At 48.3% G+C, this 24,527-nt stretch overlaps 1 protein-coding gene across 3 annotated transcripts in view; it reads left to right on the forward strand.

The window, feature by feature from the left end:
* The first annotated feature begins 923 nt into the window (after nucleotides 1-923).
* The window catches only part of Spns3 (SPNS lysolipid transporter 3, sphingosine-1-phosphate (putative)), a 48,737-nt gene continuing 25,133 nt past the window's right edge, over nucleotides 924-24,527 (forward strand). The window contains exons 1-8 of one of the 3 annotated variants that reach the window (XM_051180088.1): nucleotides 924-1,322; nucleotides 3,755-3,820; nucleotides 8,880-9,016; nucleotides 10,057-10,208; nucleotides 10,855-10,921; nucleotides 12,001-12,149; nucleotides 12,887-13,039; nucleotides 18,289-18,478. In XM_051180088.1, coding sequence (XP_051036045.1) covers nucleotides 1,055-1,322; nucleotides 3,755-3,820; nucleotides 8,880-9,016; nucleotides 10,057-10,208; nucleotides 10,855-10,921; nucleotides 12,001-12,149; nucleotides 12,887-13,039; nucleotides 18,289-18,478 — 1,182 coding nt within the window. In that variant the 5' untranslated portion in view covers nucleotides 924-1,054. The remainder of the gene's footprint in view (nucleotides 1,323-3,754; nucleotides 3,821-8,879; nucleotides 9,017-10,056; nucleotides 10,209-10,854; nucleotides 10,922-12,000; nucleotides 12,150-12,886; nucleotides 13,040-18,288; nucleotides 18,479-24,527) is intronic. The other 2 variants (XM_051180087.1, XM_051180089.1) reach the window with 2 other exon arrangements.

Consider the following 24,527-nt stretch of genomic DNA (forward strand, 5'->3'; position numbering starts at 1 on the left):
CCTGGTTGTGCAGAAATCTCTTTGAATCCCTGCTTTTAAATCTTTGGAGGTATGTACACAGAAAGGATACTTCTGTATCCCATGGCAAATCTAGGCTTGACATTTTGAGGACCACTAAACTCATTTCTATCTGTGGTTGCATCATCGAGGCTGCCAGTTTTTCAGCATCCTGGCCTATGCTTGTCATTTCCCCTCTCTTTATAGGAGTAGCTCAGTGGGTGTGAATTGGTATCTTCTTGTGGTTTGGCCTTGCATTTCCCTAAACGATGCTGAACATCCTTTCATGAGCTTGTTGGTCATTTGTGTATCTTCAGAGAAGCGTCTATGTGTGTGAGGGAGTGTGTGTGTGTGTGTGTGTGTGTGTGTGTGTGTGTGAGAAAGAGAGAGAGAGAGAGAGAACACTCCTGTACCTGTACATGAACTTGAACTTGTGTGCCTCAGTGCATGGTTTTGTGTGGAGGTCAGAAGACAACTTTGTGGCGTTCTTGCCTTCCACCATATGGGCTCTGGGAATCAAACACGTCAGAAGGTTTGGTTGTAGGTATTTTCACAGGCAGAGACATTATGCCAGCCCTCGTTGAGTAGTTTTTAATATAAGCTGCCTCTATGTCTCGTCTCCAGCCCCTGTTTTCTTGTTCTATCCTTCTGGGCAGTTTTCTCACCACCTATTCTGGTGGTCTCCCGGATAAGCCACCCACCTGTGTCTGACCTGGCTCATGGCCCTGCTCACAGTCTATCTCTTGCTTGCAAAGGCAGGCCAGTCTGCAATGAGCAGAGCTTGGGGACACTCTTCTCGTTTTCTGTCCCAGAGCTTCCCTTTCTTACTGTAGCTGCTGCAGCCACAGGCTAGATGGAGGGACCACAGCGTCATCCAATCACCAGTGCAATACCCTCTTCCCACAGCAGGGCTAGGAGGCCGAGAGTGATGAAATTCCACCGGCATGGCTGCAGTGTGCTCAGCAGGACCCTGTGATAAGATGTCTAACAGTTACAGGGCGGCTGTTTTGAGGTTGAGAGGCTGGGAGCCCACAGGAAGTGACTTGGTGCTGAGCTGATGCAGCTTTGTTCAGCACCCATCCTGACACAGAAACTGCAGCTGGCACGGCTGGGAATGGCAACAGAGTGCACCGATCCTTGGATAGGAGGGCCACAGAGCCAGGCTCTGAGTCCAGATGGGCAGTATGGGGCCTTGGCTTCAGGGAGGTGTGTGCCCTCCTCCACATCTGCCTCCTGGAGCCTGCCCCGCTGGAGAGCATACTTGGCTGCTGCTGTTCTCTGCTACATTAACCTTCTGAACTATATGAATTGGTTCATCATCCCAGGTGAGGAGGGAAGGGGTGGCCCAGGGAAGTATCTTGAGGTATCCCCACCCTACCAGCCCATGACTGTGCACCTATGCTGGCCTTCCTCCCAGCACCCTCTCTTCTCTTGGAGCACATCTCTGGTGGTTTCACCCCTGAAATTGGTCTTCGGCCTCTCCTGAATGGTCCCAAGCCAGAGTGGGGCACAATGTGTGGGGGCAGGGACATTAGGAGGTAGATGGATGGGATTGTGTTCTGCAGCAAAGGCCTTGGGTTGAGGAGCTGCAGGCAAGGTTACAGAGGGCAGGGCAGCTTGGCCCATCTCCCAAGTGAGCATGGCTCTTCCTGGGCTGTTTCTGGGGCAGCTGGCTACTGGCCTACCTTGCAGTTTGCCTCCCTTCTTGTAGGAAACAGGGCACAACCTGCTTCTGAGCTCTGTCACTCACTTGTGCATTCCTTTGTGACTGGGCTCAGCTTGCTTTTCTAGCCACTCACTCATTCATTTGTTCATCTATTCATAGTCAACCCTAATTGTGTGTGTGTTTGTGGGGCCACATGTTCATCAGTGCTTGTGTGGAGGTCAGGAGGTCAGGGGACCACTCTGTGGAGTCAGTTCTCATCTTCCACCTTTATGTGAGCTCTAGGGATTGAACTCAGGTCACCATGCTTATTCAACAAGTGCCTTCCCAAGCTGAGCCATCTTGGCAGCCCTGTTTTCTTTTTTTGAGGCAGGGCCTCATGTAGCTCAGGCTAGACTCAAACTCACTATGTAGCTGAGGATATTCTTAAGCTACTGCCATTCCTGCCTTTGCCTCCTGAGAGGTAGGATCACAGGCATGCCACCACATTGGTTTATGTAGTCCTAGGGATTGAAGCCAGGGTTTTGTGCATGCCAGCCTTGGAACTTATACTTTCTTGTCCAGGCAATGGGGAACCATGGGAGAGAACCTTAAATGGAAGAATATAATGGGATTTGGGCCCTTGAAATATGCAAGATGAGCTGGGGAGATGGACTGTCAGAGGCTGCCAAAGGGGATCGGGCTGAGGGTGACGAGGCCAGAACCTTAGTATGGGCTGAGAGGCCTGGAGGAACGGGAGGCACAGAGCAGTTAGGAAGTGTCACTGTGCAGCCTTCCGAGCCTAAGCTCTCTCTGCCCTGGAGGCCCCCACTGGGGCTATCAGACTCTGAGACCTGCATGCCAGGGTCACTTCTCCCTTGGGACTTCCATTGGTGTGGCCACAGTGGGGAAGACTTGGAGAAGTGAAACTATGCAGGGCTCTTGGGGCCAGGCAGTGTTATATCAGCTAAGATTCTCCCGTGGAAAGAGTGCTTAGGAAGACCAGGATGTTAGGAACTAGGAGGAGAGCTGGCTTCACCTTTGGTCTTGGACTACCCACAAGGTTGAGAAAAATCCCAGGAAACAGATCAAGGGGACTCTCCTAAAAATGGAAAATGAGTGCTCTCAGAGGACTCTTAGGTAGCTATTTTTCTTGCTAACTTATGTTGCATGTTTCTCTCTCTCTCTAATGATTATGCCATCTGGTGTCATTAAAAGATAAGAAAGGGCTGAGGATGTGACTAAGTTGGAAGAATGCTTGTTTGGCGTGCATGAAGTCCTGGGTTCCATCCTCAGCACCCCATAAAACCAGTGTGGTGGCACACTCTTGTAATCCTAGTACTTGAGATACAGTCAGGAGGATTGCAAGTTCAAGGTCATCCTTGGCTGCATAGAGAGTTTAAGGCCAGCTCAGACACTATGAGCATTTCCCCCCCCCACTCAAAATGATAATTTTTTTAAGGTAAAAAAGTTATACAGATGTGTCTGTTATGGTGATTGGGTTCAAACTAGATGAATAAATAAACTCTCTTACCCCGTGTCTTTTGATCTTTGATTTTCATCCACTGGCTGCTATATATCATATCAGAGGGGTGGATGTAGGATTTCTTGTGGCGGGGCCCCACATGGGGACTTTTGTTCCCCTCTGTGATGCTGGATGGGGGAGCTGCCTCTGTCAGAGTTGTAATCCTTGCTCTCCAGTTGCAGCCGGACAGTCTTGGGCAGGTGGAGTCTGTGTATCAGGCATAGTGATGGGTGTCCCCCCCCTCCCCGCCTTGCCTCTTTTTGAGACAGAGTTTCATGTAGCTTAGGCTGGCTTTGAAGTCTGCTGGCCTCAAACTCTTGATCCTCCTGAATCCACTTCCTTACAGCTGAGATTGCAGGGGTGTGTTGCCATGCTGACTTTGGTGTATGTTTGGTAGGGGCATGTTTGTGGTTTTTGCTGCTATTGCTGTGTGATTGTACACATGACAGGTAGGTGGAGACCAGGACCATGGGCCCAGCTACCGTGTCCTGTGCTGTGCTGCTCATCTGAGCCTGTTTCAGTCTCCAAGGAAGCATCCTTGGAAGCTACCTGGGGGGTTACTTCCATCAATGCTGTCCATCTGTCCCTAGGAGTGTTACTGGATGTCCAGAAGTATTTTCACATCAGTGACAGCCATGCTGGTTTGCTGCAGACAGGTAAGGAACCAGTTTTGGACCCTGGAACCAGAGCTCTTTTCATAGATTGGTGGGTTCTGTAGCCAGCTCCAGACCCTTAGTCTTCTGCAGGAGAGAGCTGGGGCTTGAACAAGCTCCAGAGCTGGGGAAGGCTCCTGAGTGTTCCTAGTTCCCATCCTGTTTGTAGCTCAGCTGAGTATTCCATGGAGAAGCATGAAATATCAGTGTGTGCTTTTCTCTCACAGAACTGAGAAATCTGACTAACAGGACTCATAGGCAGATAGACATAGACCTTGATCCTCAGGTGGACTCAGAAGGGTTCTGGGCCACAGAGAATCTACTAATCCAACATCAGGGAGCAGCCACACTCCATTCCAAGGGGTTGGTTTATGGCATCATGAAGCATAGGTTAACCTTCCATGCAAGCTTGGGTTAAGTGATACACATCTACACGTATGCACAACATACAACAACACATGTACATTGTGGCTCCTCTCTGCAGCCTGCCCCCCCACCCCAATTGTCCATTGTCATGGTTTCACAGCAGGTTCTCAAACTAGGTACAGGGAGCCTGACTTTTCCTGGACTTTGAAAACAGTCCTGAGAGGTCATTTCAGTCTGCCTGTTGTTTTCTTAACATGATCAGTCTAGAGCAAACCTGTGCTTGGAGGGTTGGTTCCCTTTGTCATTGTCTCTCACCCTTATCCTGCTCCTGTTCTGTCCACTTCTGTCCACTCTCTGAAGTAGAAAGAATTGCTAAATCTGTATGCTCCTCTTTGTAAAACTCAAGAGTACCAAGCAAAGGTACTTGCTATGGTTTCTGCAGGGAGGCCCCGGGCACAGACAACTCACTCATAGAAATGCTTCTGTGCTTTCCCACCAAGCCACTCACCCCTGGCGAGGAGTCAAGCCTTATCTAGTCAGCCCTGTTCATGACTGCTATTTATCTATGAATTCAACTTCAGAAACAAGATCGTGATCTCCGGGATAGGTATTAACACACTGCTTTTGATTTTAACAAGCCACCAGTTTCCTCACAGTCTGATTTGACGGGTTAGTTTGGCAAAGCAGGGCTGACTTTCCCACTTGGGTTCATGGCAGGCCTTTCCCATAAACTGAATGAACTCCATCTGCCCCTTAGAGTGCTTGATGGAAATACTGTTTACAAAAATAAAGTCATCCTTCTATCTTCTGGAGACCAGTTCCAGGATCCCTGTAGATGGTCAGTCTGAAAAGGCTAAGAGTTCCAGGCCAGTCTGGCCTACTTAGTGAGTTCTAGGGAGCCAGTATTGCATAGTGAGATAGATCCTGTCTAAAATAGAAAGGCATAGTGTCTGGGTGTAATGGTACATGACTTTAATCCAGGCACTCAGGAGGCAGAGGCAAGTAGATCTCTGTGAGTATGAGGCCAGCCTGGTCTACACAGAGACTTTTAGGATAGCCAGGACTACATACAAAGATCTTAAATCAAAAAAAAAAAAAAAAAAAAAAAAAAAAAAAAAGGGGCATAGTGTTTGCAGATCTCCTAATACATCTTCCTCTAAAATCAGGTCATCTCCAGATGACTTGGAGTAGCTAACACAAATCTATATAAACCATTGCCACAGGGTTTCATTTAGGGACTAGTAAAAAGGAGAAAAGTCTGTACAAGGTCATGTGTATATAATTGCTTTTTGAACTACTTCAACTTCAGACAAAAGGTTTCATTTATTTATTTTTTATTAAAATTTATTTTGTTTTGCTTTTTTTGTTTGTTTGTTTGTTCTTTTCAAGACAGGGTTTCACTGTATAACAGCCCTGGCTGTCCTGGAATCCTCTCTCTCTCTCTTTCTCTTTTTTGAGACATAGACCAGGCTGGCCTCAAACACAGAGACCCACCTGCCTCAGCCTCCCAAGTGCACTACTGGGATTATAGGTGTATGCCACCATGCCTGGATTTATTATTTTTAAATATTTATTATTACCTTATGTGTATGAATGTTCTGATTGCATGTGTGTATGTGTACTGTGTGTATGCCTAGTGCTCTTGGAGGTCAGAAGAAGGCATTGGAGCTTCTGGAACTGGAGTTCTGAGCTGCCCGATGTGGGTGCTAGCAACTAAACTTGGGTCCTCTACAAGAACAACAAGTACTCTTAACTCTGTTCTATCTCTCCCCAAAGGTATTTATTTACTTGCTTTGAGATAAGGTCTCATGTAACTCAGACTGGTCCTGCACCCACCAAGCAGCCAAGAATCATCTTGAACTCTTGGATCCATCTGCTTCTAGTTTCCCAGAGCTGAGGCTGCAGATATGTATCCCATGCTTGGCTGATAAAAATGTTTTAAATGGCAACTGAAAGCATATGAAGGAATAAGTAGTTCTAGAGGGAGTGAAAACAACACAGATTTATAATAACATTAGTGAACTGGGACTGGCGGTACATGCTTCAGGAGGCAGAGGCAGGCAGATTCTATGAGTTGGAGGCCAGCCTGGTCTACACAGTGGACTCCAAGCCAAACAAAGTTGCATAGGGACACTGTCTCAAACAGATGGAAATAAATAAAATGTTGTCGCAAGCATTTGAAGTGTATGCTTGTAATCCCTGGGAAGTAGAGGAACAAAGACGAGTCAAAGTTATCTGTGACCCCTGAATGTAGTTTCAGTTAGGAGGACTGGGCAGTCTATGGGGGCTCTGGGAGTGGATCAGTATTTATGCCTAGTATACGAATGGACTTTGGGAGCCCATTCCACATAAAGAGATACTCTCTCAGCCTAGACACATGGGGGAGGGCCTAGGCCCTGCTCCACATGATATGACAGATCTTGAAGACTCCCCAAGGAAGGCCTCACCCTCCCTGGGGAGCAGAAAGGGGACAGGATGGGGTTTGGACAGGATGGGAGGACAGGAGAGTGCAGGAACTGGGTTTGACATGTAAAACAAGTTTGTTACAAATTTAAATAAAAAATTATAAAAATATATACATTTTCCAACATATTAAAAAGAAGTTATTGGTTATATAGGGAGAGAGAGGCACCTGGGTCTCAGACCATTTGTTCACTGAGATGCCATTTGTTTTTCCTTAGACAGATGAAAATGAAATTCTAGTTCATATCAGTTGGTGATAAGAGTTCTAACAGGCACTTCTATACAAGTGTAAATTGATACAGCCTTTTTGGAGCCCTATTTTGGCAGTAGCTATTAAAATTTTAAACACCATCAACACTGGAAATCACTCTCTGTGGAGTCTTAGGGTGAACCATATTAAATTGCTGGTTTTGTAGGTCATAAGTGGCCTAATTTCCACAATTGCATATTGCTTAACCTAGTACTATGGCAGGTCATGGGAGAGTGGGAGGGACTGGGACCTGAGCTGGGTGTTCACTGGGCTCAGGAAATGTCAGTCATCTATGATCAGAGAATAGATTCCCAGAGCCCTCCTAAGTCTTGGCCCTTTGATGGATAAGGTGAAGAGGGGAGGGGTTTTTAGGCTTCTGTTTGTCTACCTGCTAGCTGTCCCGACTGGAGGCCAGGACTACAGCAAGGAAGGAGGAGATTTTATTTTAAATACCTGCATCATGTGTGAGTTTATCCATATGCTACACAGCTGGGCAAACCCGAAGCCAAGTCTTTGTTCTCATTGAAGAGCAAATACAACACTAATAAGTGCTTTGTTTAGTTTTAGCTTTAAAAAATATTATTATAGGCTGGGACAATGACTCATCATGTTAAGAGCATTGGTTTGACTGGGTGGTGGCGGTTCATGCCTTTAATCCCAACACTTGGGAGGCAGAGGCAGGCAAATCTCTGTGCATTTGAAGTCATCCTGGTCTATAGAGCAAATTCCAGGATGTCAGGACTGTTAAACAGAGAAACCCTGTCTCAAAAAACCAAAGGGGGTGGGGGAGACAAAACTCAAAACAAAAACAAAAACAAACAAACAAAAAACCCATACACACAAAATAGTAAAAGTTTTTAAAAATTAAAAGAAACATTTTTTATTGCATTTGGTGTACTCTCTCTCTCTCTCTCTCTCTCTCTCTCTGTGTGTGTGTATATGTGTGTGTACATAAGTCACAATGTGAGTGTGGAGTCAGAGGACAATTTGCACAAGTTGATTTTGTTGTTTCATGTAGGTTTTGGGCATCAGCAACCTCAGGTTCTTCGGGCTTGGTGGCAAGCACCTTCAGTTACTGAGGCGTTTCAGCTGGCCCCTTGTTTTTGAGACAGGTCTTGCTGTGTAAGCCAGGTTGCCTTTGAACCTCTGCTCCTTTTGTCTCAGCCTCTGAAGTGCTGGACTTACAAGCATAAGGCCTGCTTTGGTGCAGATGTGGCTGGAGATGTAGTTCACTTGGTAGGTGCTTGTATAGAATGCACAAAGTCCTGGGTTCTAAATGGAATGTGGTGACACACATCTGTCACCAGCAGTCAGGAGGTAGATTCAGGAGGAGGATCAGAAGCTCGAAGTTATCCTTCGCTACATAGCAATTTCAAGGCCAGCCTAGGGTACATGAGATTCTGGTTAATACATAGGTGTCAGTGTGGAGAATATTGTGTGCCCTGAGGCACACCAGCTCTTCCCCCAGCTTCCTGCATCATCATTGGTTTGTATTTCATGTGTTTGTTTCAGGTTCTTCCTCTGCTGGTCCAAAGCCCTGACCTCCCTTTCCTCTTGCCAGCAGCAGGTGTGTGAGTGACAGATCAGATCAGTTCCTATACCCACACACTCACAGACGCCATGCATTCGTGCAAATCCAGAAAGCAAGCATTCACTCTGTGCTGGTGGCTCTACATTCCCTTTATGTCCCTGAAGGAGAGAGTGTCAGCTTCCCAAGACTGGGGTGATGCTCAGAGGCCACACAATAACATAATTAGAGTTGAGATTTGGTCCATGCTCAGTGTCATACACTCTGGGCTGTGGGTTGTATAATGGATCAGGAATGTAAGACTCAACTTTTATCTCTTCCATGTCTTGCCCTGGGCCCACTGCCAAGGTGCCAGCTTGTGGCATCTGTGCCAGGCCTCTTCCCTGGGCCAGCAGGGCTGTCTGCCCAGCCACCCTCTTAGAGGATCCAGGCTGCCCCTTGTGTGTCTCCTCCAGTCTTCATCGGCTGCCTGCTGGTGTCTGCGCCTGCGTTTGGCTATCTGGGTGACCGCCACAGCCGCAAGGCCACACTGAGCTTTGGGATCCTGCTGTGGTCAGGGGCTGGCCTCGCCAGCTCCTTCATCTCCTACCAGGTAGGACCCACATCCTTGCCCAGTCCCTGGGACCTTCCCCATCTGCTTTCTTCCTGATCCAGTTGCCTCAGAGTTCCCTTCCAGCCCCAGCCAGCTCAGGGATTGTACTGCCAGGGCATTGAGGGAAGCTGTAGTACACACAGCCTCTAAGCCTGAGTAGGGAGGCTGTTAGATAGGTTTTGCTTTTATTTTTTGAGACAGGGTCTCATTGTATAGCACTGAATATCCTGGAACTCGCTTTGTAGACCAGGCAGGCCCAGAACTCATAGAGATCTGCCTACTTCTGCTTCCAGAGTGCTGAGAAGCCCTGCTTTTGTTGTTTTTTGAAACACTGTCTCGCTCTCTCGCTCTGGTCGGGTTGGACTCTTTATGAAGTAGAGGCTGGTTTTGAACTCACAGAAATCTGTTTCTGCCTCTCAAGTGCTAAAATCAAAGGCATGTACCATCATGTCCACCTGGCCCTTTGATTTTATTTTTAAATTTTTTTTCATTTATTTAACTTTATTTTATGTACATTGGAGTGAAGGTGTCCAATCCCCTGGAACTTGAGTTACAGACAGTTGTAAACTGCCGTGTGGGTGCTGGGAATTGAACCTGAGTCCTTCTGAAGAACAGCCAGTGCTCTTAACCACTGAGCCTCTTAATTTAATTTTTTTTTTTTTTTGAGACAGGGTTTCCTCTGTGTTTTGCTGTTGTTTTTGCTTTTATTTTTTCCGTTAGACTTTCTTAACAGGAGGCTTCCTGGCTCTCTATTTCACTTCCCATTTTGGTGGGCTCAACGAGGGTTGGGGGAGGCTGGTGTAATAGGTTCTGTCTTGGGAAACCGCCCTGGCTAGCAGAGAGCCAAAGGAAAGGTTTCCCCTCTGTCCTGAGCAGGCAGTGGCTATAAGCACCAGTAGGCCCACCCACAGGATTTTGGGAATCTGGAGTCTCTGTGGGCCTTTGTCATGAGGTCCTTTTAGGCTCTATGACACATCTTCTGGCACTTGACCCACGGGAAATTTCTGGATCTCACCATGGTCTTGTGCCGGCTTATCCAGTATTCCTGGCTCTTCTTCCTGTCCCGGGGAGTCGTGGGCACTGGTGCAGCAAGTTACTCCACCATTGCGCCCACTGTCCTGGGTGACCTCTTCGTGAAGGATCAGCGGACCTGTGTACTGGCTGTCTTTTACATCTTCATCCCTGTTGGAAGGTTGGTATCATTCCTGGATCCACTTCCCCCAAAGGTGAACTGAGGCTGAAAGAAGCAGAACCGCGGCTGCGCTGGGGCTAGGAGAGATCGAACCAGGAGGGCTGGGATCTGAATCCCATCATGGCCCCTTTCCTGTCACTGAGTCTCTCCCTGAGCCCTTTCCCTTGCCTGTTAATGGGGACAGTGCTGCCACTCAATAGGCTAGGTGACTGTTAGCAATGGTAACTGTGCTTCTGAAGGTCAGCACAGTGAGAAGAGGCAGTGTGGCCCACTGGGAAGGGCAGCTCTGGGAGACCAGTGAGGAAGTGTGCTTTGTGGCCCTATGGGGAGGCCCCTGAGCTCTGACCCTCATTTCCTGAACCTGCCTGACTCAAGCAGGGCTGGACTTTGGACACTAGGGGTGGGGTTGGTGATGGGGTTTGCAATTCCTTATGTGGAGGGATTGGCACAGGGCCTGGGATAGGAGCCAGAAGAGGTCACTAGGGGTCTGACCAAGGGCAGCATAAAACTGGGCTTTTTCTCAGGGAATGGGCTCTGAGGCTCGGAGAACTGGGCCTGGGCCGGGGAGCCGGTTCTCTGCAGTCAGACTGGCCTTGGGCCCTTCCTTCCACCCCTCACTGCTATCTCTCTTACCCCATTGTTGCAGTGGTCTGGGCTACGTTCTGGGGTCAGTGGTGGCAGAGCTGACAGGGAGCTGGCGTTGGGCCCTCCGAGTGAGTTCCACTTCCTTCTTGTCCCTCTGCCTTACCCCCTGGGCGGGCTGGGACTTTCCAGTCTCCTGTGGCCTTAGCCACTTGGCTTAGTACCTGGCGCCATGTGGGGTGTTGGATGTTGGCGGCTGGGGCCTCATGGGGAATATGGACTATGGAAATTGTGACCTTGGGGTCAAATCCCAGCTGCTCAGTTTGCTGGCTGTGAGGCCTCAGGCAAGTTGCCTCCTTGTTTGGGGCCTCAGCTTCCCTTGCTGTAAAAGTTAAAGCTACCTATGGATTCTTAAGGATTATTTGGGCAAGGACTGGAAAGTTTCTGGGCCAGGCCAGGGACAGAGCATCCCTAAGAAATGCCATCTGGGGCCACTTGGTAGTAGAGTCAGAACAACTGGGAACATACCTGGGAGGCTCTGTTGCCCTGTGGCTCTCCTTAGAAAAAAGGATATGGCCAGGCAGTGGTGGTGAATGCCATTAAAAGTAGGGGGGCTCTCTTTGAGTTGGAGGCTAGCCTGGTCTACAGAGCGAGTGCCAGGACAGCCAAGACTACACAGCAAAACCCTGTCACAGAAAACAAAACAAAACAAACATGGATATGGACCAGAAGAGGGGGCTGGGGCTTGGTCCCACAAGCAGATCTCTGCTGAATGGTGGTGGATGGCAGAGATAGAAGCCTGGGGCAGGAAAAGGCTTCAAGGAAGCTGGCCTGACTTGCCTTGAGTAGGAGCCTCCTCATGGTCTGAGCTGTCTGAAGCTGCCCCAGGGAGGGTAGTGAGTGCAGGGGTGTCAGGAGAGGATGGCAGGGTGTGGCAGATGGAAGCACAAGCCAGGAAAGGGGCTCTCAGTTCTCATTTTCATCTATCTCAGACTCTCTGGTCCCAAAATGGAGAATTTGTACTGAGCTGGTGGGCATTCATTGGGTGCCACTGATGAGTCTGTACCATCTCTGTAAGGGCGAGGGCAAGTGCTATGGCCAGCTCTCTGTATAGCCAGCACCTGGGACTCAAGACTGGACCAGAGTACAGACCCTGTCTCCTAGGCTGTGGTAGCACTTGGCTCTGAGATCCCTGGCCCTCTTTCCCCAGATCATGCCCTGCTTGGATGCTCTGGCTTTAGTCCTGCTCATCCTGCTGGTTCCAGACATACCTCGAGGAGCAGCTGAGAAGCAGGAAGAGGTGGCTGTAGGGGCTCCAAGGAGCAGCTGGTGTGAGGATGTCAGATACTTGGGGAGAAAGTAAGTGTTCCTGCTCTCTGTTGCAAGTCTCAAGGAACCCTTCTGGGGGTGGAGAGATGGCTCAGGCATTAAGTGTGTTGACTGCTCTTCCAGAGTTCAATTCCCAGTAACCACATGGTGGCTTATAAACATCTGTAATGAGATCTGATGCCATCTTCTGGCATGCAGACAGAATACTATACATAATAAAAAAAAATCCTAAAAAAAAAAAAAAAAAAAAAAAAAAAACAAAAACAAAAACAAAGAACGCCTCTGTCTAGTCCAGCAACTCCAACCTCTGTCTCTCTGCCTCTGTGGTTGCCTCAGTGTTCATGGCCTTCTTCCTTCTCTGAGCCCCACTCTTACTGAGATGCCCCTCTGTTACGTGGTCCCCTCTGTATGTGGCAGAAGTGTGGCTGAGAGTGGGGCCAGCTGTGTGAGCTCTAGCCTTGCACTGTGTTCATTTATCCAGCGGACTTACTTTTCCAGCCAATCTGCTTCCCCAGGCTGCTAGAGGGATGCTGCGAGTTCACTTCTTCAAGCTGCATGGAAGCGACACTGGCCCCTGTGTCAGGTCTTGATTGCAAGTAGTACAAGCTCTCCTCACTGTAGTCTCAGGCCTCATGATTCACTGCATCGAAGAGCATGAGGACAGCTCAGAACATTAGGGAGTCTGGATCCTGTATGACTGGGGGAGTGGTCAGGCCCTTTCAGTCCTGGCCCTATCTTGGCTTCAGCCAGGACACTTTCTCTTGCAGCTGGAGTTTTGTATTTTCAACCCTCGGAGTGACAGCCATAGCTTTTGTGACTGGAGCGCTTGGCTTCTGGGCACCCAAGTTTCTGTTTGAAGCTCGAGTGGTCCACGGCCTTCAGCTTCCCTGCTTCCAGGAGCAGTGTGGCAGTCAGGACAGGTAAGGAGGGGTTGGAGGGCACTGGCCTGGTTCTTGGTTCTTGCTGGAGCAGTTCCCAGGAGACTGTGAGCCTAGGTTCAGTCTTCCCAGGCAATCTGTGAAGATGGCTGACCTTTGGACCACCCATGGGCAGGTCAGGGTTCCAACTCTGACTGAGCATTGTGTATGCAGCCATCTCTATTGGCTTTTGTGGGTGTTGGAATCTCTGTCTTTCTATTCTCATGGCTATTGTGGGGGTTCCGAAGGCACCAGAGGGAGAAGGATGTGAGGCTTCAGGGAATGGTAAGAATCGTAGGTGATCACCCTTTGCCCTTGAAAGGGTCCCCAAATGTCTTCTGTGAGGTCACCCCATTTTACAGATTGCAAATTAAGTCACTGGGAAGATCCTTCATGTGTCTGGCTTAGGGACGTCAAGGATGTGTTCATTTCTTCTTTGTTCCATCAGTCATCTAGACACCTGGGAGAGTTGTTGAGGTGTCACTTCATGTCATGCCTTGCCAGCCCTCTGGCTCTGCTGGGCTCCTCTACTGTCCCTACCATCTCTTGCCATATTCTCCAAAGACTCCAGTGACCCCCTGATGGGAGTCAAGATTGTCTTCCCTCCTCTTTGATACCCCTAATTCCTTGCCCCCACCCCTGGTGACATGCTCTCTCTCCTGTATCCTTTGCATCTGGTGATTTATTGGACTTTTAAATTAAGTTTTTATGTATTTTATGTATATGGGTGTTTTGACATGATGTATGTATGTATATATGTGCACCACATGCATGCAGTGCCTGAGGGGGCCAGAAGAGGGCACCAGATCCCAAGAACTGGAGTTACAGGTGGTTGCGAGCTGCTGTGTGGGTGCTGGGAATCAAATTTGGTCCTCTGCAAGTGCAGCAGGTGCTCAACTATTGAGCATCTCTCCAGCCCCTCCTTGAACTTCTACAGCCCTGCTCCCATCTGCTAGGTTCTCTGCTTGTCACAACAACACCTGCTTGCTCTTCTCCAGTCACTTTTTTTTTTTTTTGCCTCAGTTTTCCCTGATGTCCAGAGGGAGCTTGTTTGATTTCCAGAATGTCTGTGTTTTTGCCCCAGTGTGATCTCTGCCCATAGTTTCCTTCCCTTTTCTCATCATTATGTATTAAACTTACTTATTTTGCAGTTCTGGGGATTGAACCCAAGACCTTGCACATTCTAAGCAAGTGTTCTTTGGGGTGAATGCTAGGTAAATGCTTCACTGATAAGCAACACATCCAGCCTCTCCCTGGCAGATTTTAGTGAAGGGTGCTATCAATGAGCCACACCCCCAGCTCTAAATGTTTGCTTCAAGCCTTGCACCAACTATTTTACACAAATAACATGCAGAGGAAGGTATTTATGCTGTCTCTGAATTTCAAATGAGATGGGAGGTCACACAGATTAAGTGACTTGTCTAAGGTAACCCATCTAACATTGCAGCTGTTGTTCTGAAACCCCAGGTCCTGTTGCCATTGGAGACTGCCTGGTGCTGCCAATAACTTTCAAGTTGCTTCACCAGTTGGCAGGGCTTTCTGGCATATAGGAAAAATCTTGTGAACAGACATGTAGAGATGGTGAAGTTTGCCTTTGCTCCCCTTTGCAAAGACAGCTCTGGAGGCAAAAGCAGCTTTCTAAACAGACCCCAAAGAGGACTCAATCCCACTTCCTGATATTAATACTTATAGAAGCCATTGTCTCTGCTCAGCTCCCACTTTCTGGCCTCTTCACACCATCTGGGTATGGGTACATTTTTTGTTTCTTATGCTTGATAAAATAATGACCACACCTCATGGCCTTTAAAGCCACAGAAATGTGGGCTTGGGCTGGGTCTGTGACTCAGGTAGTAGATTTCCTAGAGTGCACGAGGCCCTGCATTTGATCCTAGAATTGCACAATCAGAACAGTGGCCCACACCTGTAACCTTGGCACCTGGGAGGAGGAGGCAAGACGACCCAGAAGTTCAAGGGTGGTGCCATCAAGACTGATGACCTGATTTTCAGTCCCTGGAAACCTACACAGTAGAAGGGGAAAATCAACTACCTCAACCTCCACTTGTATATATGGCATACATACATACATACATACATACGATATACATAAGGTTCAATATCATTCTAAGCTACATAGGGAGTATGAGGCTAGCATGGTAGCCTGAACCACATGAGAATCTACCAAAAACAAAACAAACAAACAACAACAAAAACCCAAAGAAAAGAGGATATGCCCTGGGTTCCAGCTCCAGTAGTGAAAAATAAAATAAAAAATCCAAAAATTAGTTTTGTCATGCTTTTGGAGGCTGGTACTTCCAGCAGGCCCAAATCAAGGTATCTGTAGGGTCATGTTCCCTGGGAGTTTGGTGGAGACTTCGCCTCTCCTAGGTCCTTGTACCCGGTACCATCCTTGCACATCTCTCTAACCTCTGCTTTCAAAGTCACATGACAAAGTCCTTGTCTTTCTGGGCTGGAGGTCCCCCAGCAAGCACAAGTGACTGTGCTCAGGCCTTACCTAACTGAGGGAGGGTGGCCATTCCAGGCAAGATCAAGATCCATACTATCTGCAAAGTGTGGTTTTCACTGAAAGGTTTCAGAGATGGGAATATCTTGTGAGGCTCTGGAAGAGTAGTAGAAAGTCCTTGTGCTGGGGCTACTTCAACCCCCTTGATCAGGCTCAGCCCCAGATGCATGTGACAGAGAGGCGGTAACCTCGGTTACTTTCTATTGCTATGATAAACATGATCCCCAAAAGCAACCTGGAAGAAGAAAGTATCTATTTCATCTTCCACTTCTCCTGCACAGTCCATCACCCAGGGAGGGCAGGGCAGGAGTGAAAGCAGGAATCAGGAGGCAGGAACTGAAGCAGAACGAGGAGGAATGGCTGTTTACTGGCTTGCTCTCCATGACTCACTCAGCTTGCTTTTTTATGCAACAGGATCACCTGCTTGTGGTGGTTCAGTTTCTTCCCCTAGCAGTCCTTAGTCAAGAAAATGCCAGAGGCTGGAGAGATAGAGGCTGAAGAGATGGCTCCATGTTTTTAAGAACACTTGCTTGCTCTTGCAGAGAATCTGGGTTTAGTTCCCAGCACCTGCATACCAGCTCATAACTGTCTTTAATTCCAGTCTCAGGGGATCCAGTGCCCTCTTCTGGCCTCTGTGCTTACCAGTGCACATACATATAAACAGGTACACACACATATACACATACAGATAAATAAGCCAGGAGTGGTGGTGCATGCCTTTAATCCCAGGCCTTGGAAGGCAGAGCTGTGTGAGTTTGAGGCCAGCCTGGTCTACACAGTAGTTCCAGGACATCTAGAGCTACATAGTGAGACCCTGTCTCAAAACAACAACAACAAAGAAAACCCCCAAAACCAAATAAATAAATATTTTAATTAAAAAGAAGAACCAGGCATAGTGGTACCCACCTTTAATCCTAACATTTGGAAGGCAGAGTCAGATAGATGTCTATGAGTTTGAGGCCAGCCTGATCTACATAGTCTCATGATTTCTGGCCAGCCCCTCCATCCTGCTCAGGCTATTTTCTGTAGCTCTGTGGGCCCAACACACACACCTGTCTCCCTAAGCCATGTATCCTCTCAGACACAAAAATTATACTGGTCACTATCTCGGTGAGGCCTTGAAACTCCTTTTAAAGGGGCTTGAATGGAACAGTGGGGTGATGGTGTCTGTCTGTGAAGACCCTGGCTCTGTATCTAGCAGCTGTCTCATACTGGTCTTCACCCTTCTTAGTCTTGCATCTGTCCATCTGGGAATTCTGGGAGGGAATCAAAGAGTTCATTTGCTTAACACTTATGTTCTGGGCCCTGGGCGCTCAGCTCAGAGAACAGGAAGGAAACCAAATCTGGTCAATGCTTTTCAGGAATCTGCAGGGTATGGATGGTAGATATTACTACAGCGACCAATGGAAATAAAACAATTAGCATGAGGACAGGATGGTGTCCTCTGTGAGGGAGTGTCTGTGAGAGTCACATGGACTGAGTAGGAATTTGGAAAGTTTACAATAAAGCAAGCAAGGAAACAAGGAATCTACTGCAGAGCGTTCCAGATGAAGAAATGAAAGTATGTGGGGTGTGCAGGGCCGAGGAAAAGAAGAGTAGAGCTGAGGCTGGGGTCCAGGGAGCTGGGACCAGATCTTTGGGTGTTTGAGAGCTGATGGAAGATTTGAGTGTGGTTAGGAACATAGTCAGTTATGTCCTAAGCACTTTCTGGGACTGGAGAGGCGGCTCAGTGGTTAAAGCACTGACAGCTCTTGCAGAGGACCTGGGGTTCGGTTCCCAGCACCCACATGGCAGTTCATAACTACCTGTCATTCTAGCTTCAGGGGACCCAATGCCCCCTTCTGGCCACAATTGATACTGCATGCATACATAATCAAACAAAAACAAAGTCATTATAAAGAAGAGGAAGAGCCAGGTGGTGGCCTGTAATCCCAGCACTCAGGAGGCAGAGGCAGGAGGATCTCTGTGAGTTCGAGTTCAGCCTGGTCTACAAAGCTGCTGCACAGAGAAACACTGTCTCAAAAAAAAAGAGGAAAAGGAAGAGGAAGCAGCAGCAGCACTTTTTGAAAGGCAGATGGGGTTGAAGTGTGTACAAGAATGTGTGGAAAAGGTATGCTGTTGGGGGTTGCTTGGGAGATATGCCCAGCCAGGGTGCAGATGGATGGGATTCAGAGGTGAATGTGCAGGCGTGATGGCACCATCTTTGACCCTAGCATTGGGGAGGCAGAGGGAGGTGGATGTCTGTGAGTTAGAGTTAGAGACCAGCCTGGTCTACAGAGCAAGTTCCAGGACAGCTAAGGCATAACAAGAGTATACCCCCCCAAACCACCCAAAAAACTAAACAAAACCCCCCAAAAAACAAAACAAAAACAAAACCCACCAACATAAAATGAACAACAAGAAAGAGGTAAGTGCAAAGTCCAGACAAGAGCTATGTGTGCATGTCATGGGAGTCAGTACATGCCAATCATCTAGGCACTGAGGATAGGTGAGGGGCCCTGGAGTTAAGATTCCTGAGTATGGCTTTTGGAGTGGTGAAGTAGAGAAGGTCACTGTGGGTGTGCATGGGTGGAGGGTCCTACAAGGTAAGGGTCCTCTGCTTTCCAGCTGCAGTTCTGGGCTTGCCTCTTGCTGCATGGTACCAGATCATGTAACTAGGTCAGGTAGCCTGACCCCGGATGTAGGGATAGGGTGCAGGTCTGACCAGGTCCTCTCTGCTCTTTCCTATCAGCCTGATTTTTGGGGCACTGACTGTTGCAACTGGCATTATTGGTGTCATCCTGGGGGCAGAGGCCTCAAGAAGGTACAAGAAGGTGAACCCCAGGGCTGAGCCCCTCATCTGTGCTTCTAGTCTGTTTGCCACAGCTCCCTGCCTCTTCCTGGCTCTCATCTTGGCCTCAAGGACCCTCCTGGCCTCCTATGTAAGTGAGGGCCCCTCTGGGAGGGGGTGGGAAGCCCTTGAGGATACAGGTGCACAGTAAGCTGAGTCTTTGTGTTCATTGCATTGCTCATCCATTCCAGACTGGTCTCTAGCCCCATTTTCCAGAGAGTACACAGAGGCTCACTGACAGCTGCCCAGCAAAGAGTCAGGGCTAGATTTAATCACAAGCCCATTTGGCTCTGGACTACTGGTTGGTAGTCTGGGGAGGGTAGGAGTGTTTATCTGTCCCACGGTGTGTTGTGAACCTGTGGAGGCAGAGGGAATGCTCCCCCAAGTTTCAGATGAGAAAGGTTGGTCATGGCTGGTGGAGATCTTGCTTGAAAGACAGTTATGGTCAGGACAAACTTTCCATATCCTGGTCCCATTCTAGCCCCCTCTGTGCCCCACATTCTGCCTATGGCAGGGCTGCTTTGTCTGTTCATAAAGGGCACAGTTCCTCTCATGTGTGAAACCCTTCTCTTCCTGCAGTCATTGTTCACCTCCTCTAAAGTGTCCCCAGATTATCAAGCATCCTGTCACAATTCTCTGTTCCCACCCTCCTACCCCATCCCTGTCCTGCCAAGTGGGAAGGGCTTGCTATTTCTGGGAGGATAGTACCAGCTTTGCCCCTTGTCCACAGGCATCAGGTCCTCTGAGCTGGCTGAATTCAGTAAACTGGTGTGGTTTTACTGTTTTCCCCTAGTCCTGGTGACTTTCCTATGGCCAGTCACATTCAAGGACTAAAGAGTCTGGTTCTGTTTAAATCACAGCATCTGTCTGCCTCTGGATAAGGCTGTTATCCAGGCACAGAAAATTGCCCTGGGATGAGGGGACCCGTGCTGTGCTCAAGCTCCTTGTCACATTTTCTGTCCTTTGTCACGGATATCACCCACCCCTGTCCACAATTCTGACTCTTGCAGGCCTGAGCAGGTGAGAGATGACAAAGAATGGACAAGGGCTACCCGAGAATGAGTTGTTTTCTGTTATTTAGAAGTGACAATTGTCCAGGTGCTAAGGTTGGGAACACTTTTGTGGTTTTGGAGTGGGCTCTGACCTTGCTTAATTCCTTGAGCAGATGTGGCCTCTCTAGCAGGACAAGCCTGGCCTATAGATAGTGGTAGCACACCCTCATGACGTTTATAATTCCCCTGCATGCTGTCCTTCCAACCACCTGGTCTCTCTCTCTTTCCCACACTGTACTCTGCTCCCTCTAGCACTCCACCCTAAGGCTTCCCCAAGGGGACTTAGGCCCCAGAGACCATACTTCCTAATGCCACCTAACATGGGTTGGCTAGTACAGAGAAGACCGTTGAGGTGGCCTTAGTCTAGGAGGATCTGAGCTTAGCAGGTATCCTGCCTGTTTCTTTTCTGTCCTCATTTTTTAAAAAAGTATCTCTTTCTTTTTATCTTTTTATTTTTCACCTGGCTGTCCTGGAACTCTCTCTGTAGACCAGGTTGGCTTCCAGCTCATAGAGATTCACCTGCCCAGGAGTACATCAACCCAGGAGCAGCTCATAACAATCTGTAACTCTACACACAGTGGATTTGGCCTCCTAGGCCACTGGCATACACATGGTATACTTACATGCAGACAAAACACCCATACTCATAAAATAAATACATAATTTTAAAAAAAAAAATAAAGAAAAAAAGTTAAATGTTCCTGGGCTGATGTGGAGCCTGCTCCTGGGCACACTGGCTGGCTTTAAGCGGGAGATGCTTCCTTTTCTGTCAACAAAGCTTTAGGGTGCATCTGGGCCCTCTTCAGGGGGTGTCGTAGGGTTACTGTGACTGTGATGAAGCATACTGGGAAGAAAAGGTTTATTTCTCTTAACACTTCCACAGCACCGTCCATCATAGAAGGAAGTCAGGGCAGGATCTCAGAGGAGTAATCTGGAGGCAGGAGCTGATGTAGAGGCCACGGATGGGTGCTGCTCCTGGCTTGCTCCTTATGGCTTGCTCGGCCTGCTTTGTGTTTTTCTTTTTTTTTTTTTTTTTCTTTTTCTTTTTTGGTTTTTCAAGGCAGGGTTTTTCTGTGTAGCCCTGGTCATCCTGGAACTGCTCTGTAGAACATGCAGATCTTGAAATCAAAGATTCTCCTGCTTCTGCCTCCCCAGTGCTGGGATAAAAGCGTGTGCTACCTCCTCCCAGCTGAGCCTGCTTTCTTATGGAATCCAGGACCACCAGTTCAGGATGGCACCACCCACAACAGAATGGTCCCTTCCTATCAATCACTGATTAAGAAAATGCTGATAGGTGGTCTTTAATTCTAGCACTTGAGAGGCAGAGGCAGGTGGATCTCTGTGAGTTTGAGGCCAGCCTGGTCTACAGAGTGAGTTCCAGGACAGCCAGAGATACAGAGAAATCCTATCTGGAAAAGCAAACAAACAGAAAGAAAGAGATGGAGCAAGGGAGGAAGGAAGGGAGGGAAGGGGGGAAGAAGGAAGGAAGGAAGGAAGAAAGAAAGGGAGGAAGGAATAGAGGAAGGAAGGAAGGAAAAGAAAATACCTTGTAGGCTTGCCTATAGACTCATTTTATGGAGGCATTTTCTCAGTTGAGGTTCCCTCCTCTCAGATGGCTCTAGCCTGTGTCAAGCTGACACAAAACTAGCAGCACAGGGAGATGTCCTCTGAACTTCCTAGAGACTGGAAGAGGCCTGCCATCATCCCTCACACAGGTTCACTTGACACTGAATAGTCCTCTTGACACTGCTGTGGGAAGGTGTTTCTCATCCCACCTCAAGGACTGGAAAACTGAGGCCAAGGAAAAGCAACAGAGTAAGGCAGACAAATGTTTGCTTCAGGCCTGGACATATCATGTCTGTGTCCTTGCCATTCTGTGGGTGAGATGCAGCCAGACACCAATACATGCTTTTATGCTTACTGCCTAGGTGGGATGGGGTGGTGGGGACTGTCCCTTCTACTGGTGGGACTGGCAAGGACTAAGCTTGGAAGGGAACTGAGCTCCAGGTGGATGGGGGCCCTGACAGAGGCCCTGGCAGCCAGCTTTGCTCCTGCTAATGTCTTCTTTGGCTCCTGCAGCCTGCTTCTTGGCTATGTTTTGGGGACACAGCTGTCCCCTACCCTGCAGTCTGGCAGGCTTCAGAGCTGCATGTCTCATCTAGGAGTGTTACTTCGTCTCAGCTGATCAATCCACCTGGGAAAACTCACTTTTCCAGGTCTGTCCTGGTTGGAAGTGGAGGGGCAAGAAGGTGCTCAAAGCAAAGAGGCATCCATCTTCCAGTGCTGGAAGCATCTTGGCTTTGGGATGCTCTATGGGTTGAGTCTCCATGGTCGGACTTCAGTCCTTACTCTCCACAGCTCTGTCTGCTGCTTCCCTAGGGTCTACTGGAAGTTCTGACCTGAGATGCAAGCTGAGTCTACCCCTACCAGTCCTCATTCATGAAGTCCTTACTACCCAGTCCCACCGCTCCTGCCCAGTCCTTCTTACCTGCCCTGTATCATCCTTTCCCCAGGACTGTCCTCCACCATAGCCACTTCCTGCTCTCCTCATCTTCCTGCTTACTTACTGTATCTGTTCATCCTACATGGCCAGGGGAGCTTCTGGACACCATGGACCTCACCAGCTTTAGAGCCTTGCATGGCTCCCTGATTCTCTGGAAGAAGGTCCAGCTCTTCATCCTGGCATTTGAAGCTCCACATGAACTGCCTTGAGAGCCCCATTGGCCCTTCCCCCTCTGCACTTCTATGTTTCAGGACCCTTCATGATTCCTAGAGCATACCCAATGTCCCCCCTTTCCGTCCACTCATCATCCCTCCTTGTCCATATGTCTAAACCAATCTGGGCCTCCAGGGCAGGTCTCTTCGTGGGACCTTCTCTTACTGGTGGCCTGGTCATCTGTTCCTAGTCTTACTGCTCCTCAGTAAGGGTCAAGATTTTTTTGAGGGGGGGTTGAGACAGGGTTTCTCTGTGTAACAGCTCTGTAGATCAGGCTGTCATGGAACTCACAGAGATCTATCTGCCTCTGCCTCCCAAGTGCTGGGATTAAAGGGGTATGCGATCACCATCTGGATGGGTCAATTTATTTGATCCTGACATTATTCTCTCTCTCTTTCCCCCATCTCTGTGTGTGTGTGTGTTGATTTTTTTTTGAGACAGGGTTTCTCTGTGTAGCCCTGGCTGTCCTGGAACTCCCTCTGTAGACCAGGTTTCCTTGTACTCAGAGATCTGCCTGCTTCTGCCTCAGGAATACTAGGATTAAACACACGTGCAACTCTACCTAGTTTGATTCTGACCTCACAGCTCCAGCTAGTGAATTCTAGCAGGGCTCGGGCCTGGTCCTGTCCTTCTCAGCACTCTAGCCCCATGTGCTGCATCAGGGTTGTGGGAGGAAGGTGGGCGTAAGGTGGGAGTTGGTCACTGCTTGCTGAGAGGGCAGTTGAAGGACAATTGTTTGTATACATTTGTTTATTCAGTCCTAGTTCAAATGTTACTTACCTTCTATCTGGGAGAAACAGACTTCAAGAAAGAGACATGCGGAAAAGCAGGCTGTAGTGGAGCAGCCCTGGCATCAGCACGCTGAGACAGGGGCAGTTCCAGGCCTGGCTGGGCTGTAGACCAAGACCCCATCTCAAAGAAAGCAAGTAAACAAACAGATACATAAATCAACATTCTATGCTGTTTCAAGGGATTATAAATACATAGAAATATTATGGAGTTGGGGAGGGAAATAGTGAGTGCCTGTTGATGAGAGGAGACTTCAGTTCTATATAGAGAGGTTAAAGGCTCACTGAGAAGGTGCTGTGGCTTCTATTCCTCCTTCTTATAGTTGCCGGAATAAAGGAGTGAACTGTATAGAATTTGGGAGAACAGAGTTCTAGGAATAGGGAATAATAACAATGAAGGGCCTGAGTTTGGCATGTAACTGGAGGGTCTGAGGAATGGCAAGGGGACCAATCATTTCTTGTGTTGCTAGATGTGACGTGGTAGCATTCTGCTGAAGATTTCTGAGCTGGGCGATGATGGTGCACACCTTTAATCCCAGTACTCAGGAAGCAGTGGCAGGTGGATCTCTGTGAGTTCCAGAACAGATTTCAATGCTACAGAGAAACCCTGTCTTGAAACAAACAAACAAAAGATTTCTGCAACTATATGAATAGGGGTATTAGGTATATTCTTTCTTCTTCTTCCTTCCTTTCTCCCTTTCTATCTATCTTTCTTTCTTATCTCTCTCTCTCACCCCCTTCTGTCTTTCACTATTTATAAAGGATCTGTGTTAATTTGTCTTTAAACATTTGGTAAAATTTATCAGTGATGCCATCTGGTTCCAGGCTTTTGTTGGGGAGAGGTTTTGGATTATGGACTCAATATTTACTTGTTGAAGGTCAGTTGAGATTTTTCTGTTTCTTTTTGACTGAGTTTCACTAGTTTTTAGCTTTTGAAATTATATTCAATAATTTCCTCTTCACTGTATGTGCATTCTTAAATAATAAATATATCCTGCTTAGTCTGTATAATATTACTTGAATATACTTGCATACATATATAAACACATACACATGTACACTCACATGTATGTTTTCAGGACTGATAATTTGGTATTAGATAACCAACTGGTGAGCTCTTCCCTGGAGATGACTATTTCTCCTGCTTTCTGAATTCCTTAGTTGTCTGTAATTCTTTGTTTAGGGTTAGGTCTCATGAGCTTTCTGCCATCCACCTCAGCACGCCTATGGTTGTTGTCTTTGTTCGGCTCGTGTTTAGGCAGTCACACTGATGAAACTTTCTGACATCCTGACTTTCCTAAGAGACGGGGTCGCATGGCAAACTCCCTGATCCTATGCTCCTATAATCCCCCTGCCCCTCCCTGCCCCTCCAGTATTCCCTGAGCCCCCTCCCTGCCCCCCAGTGCTCCCTGAGCCCCCTCCCTGCCCCCCAGTGCTCCCTGAGCCCCCTCCCTGCCCCCCAGTGCTCCCTGAGCCCCCTCCCTGCCTCCCAGTGCTCCCTGAGCCCCTCCCTTCACTTACCCCCAGTGCTCCCTGAGCCCCCTTCCTGCCCCCCAGTGCTCCCTGAGCCCCCTCCCTGCCCCC

Source organism: Phodopus roborovskii, unplaced genomic scaffold (assembly GCF_943737965.1).
Source record: "Phodopus roborovskii unplaced genomic scaffold, PHOROB, whole genome shotgun sequence".
Lineage (NCBI taxonomy): Eukaryota > Metazoa > Chordata > Mammalia > Rodentia > Cricetidae > Phodopus > Phodopus roborovskii.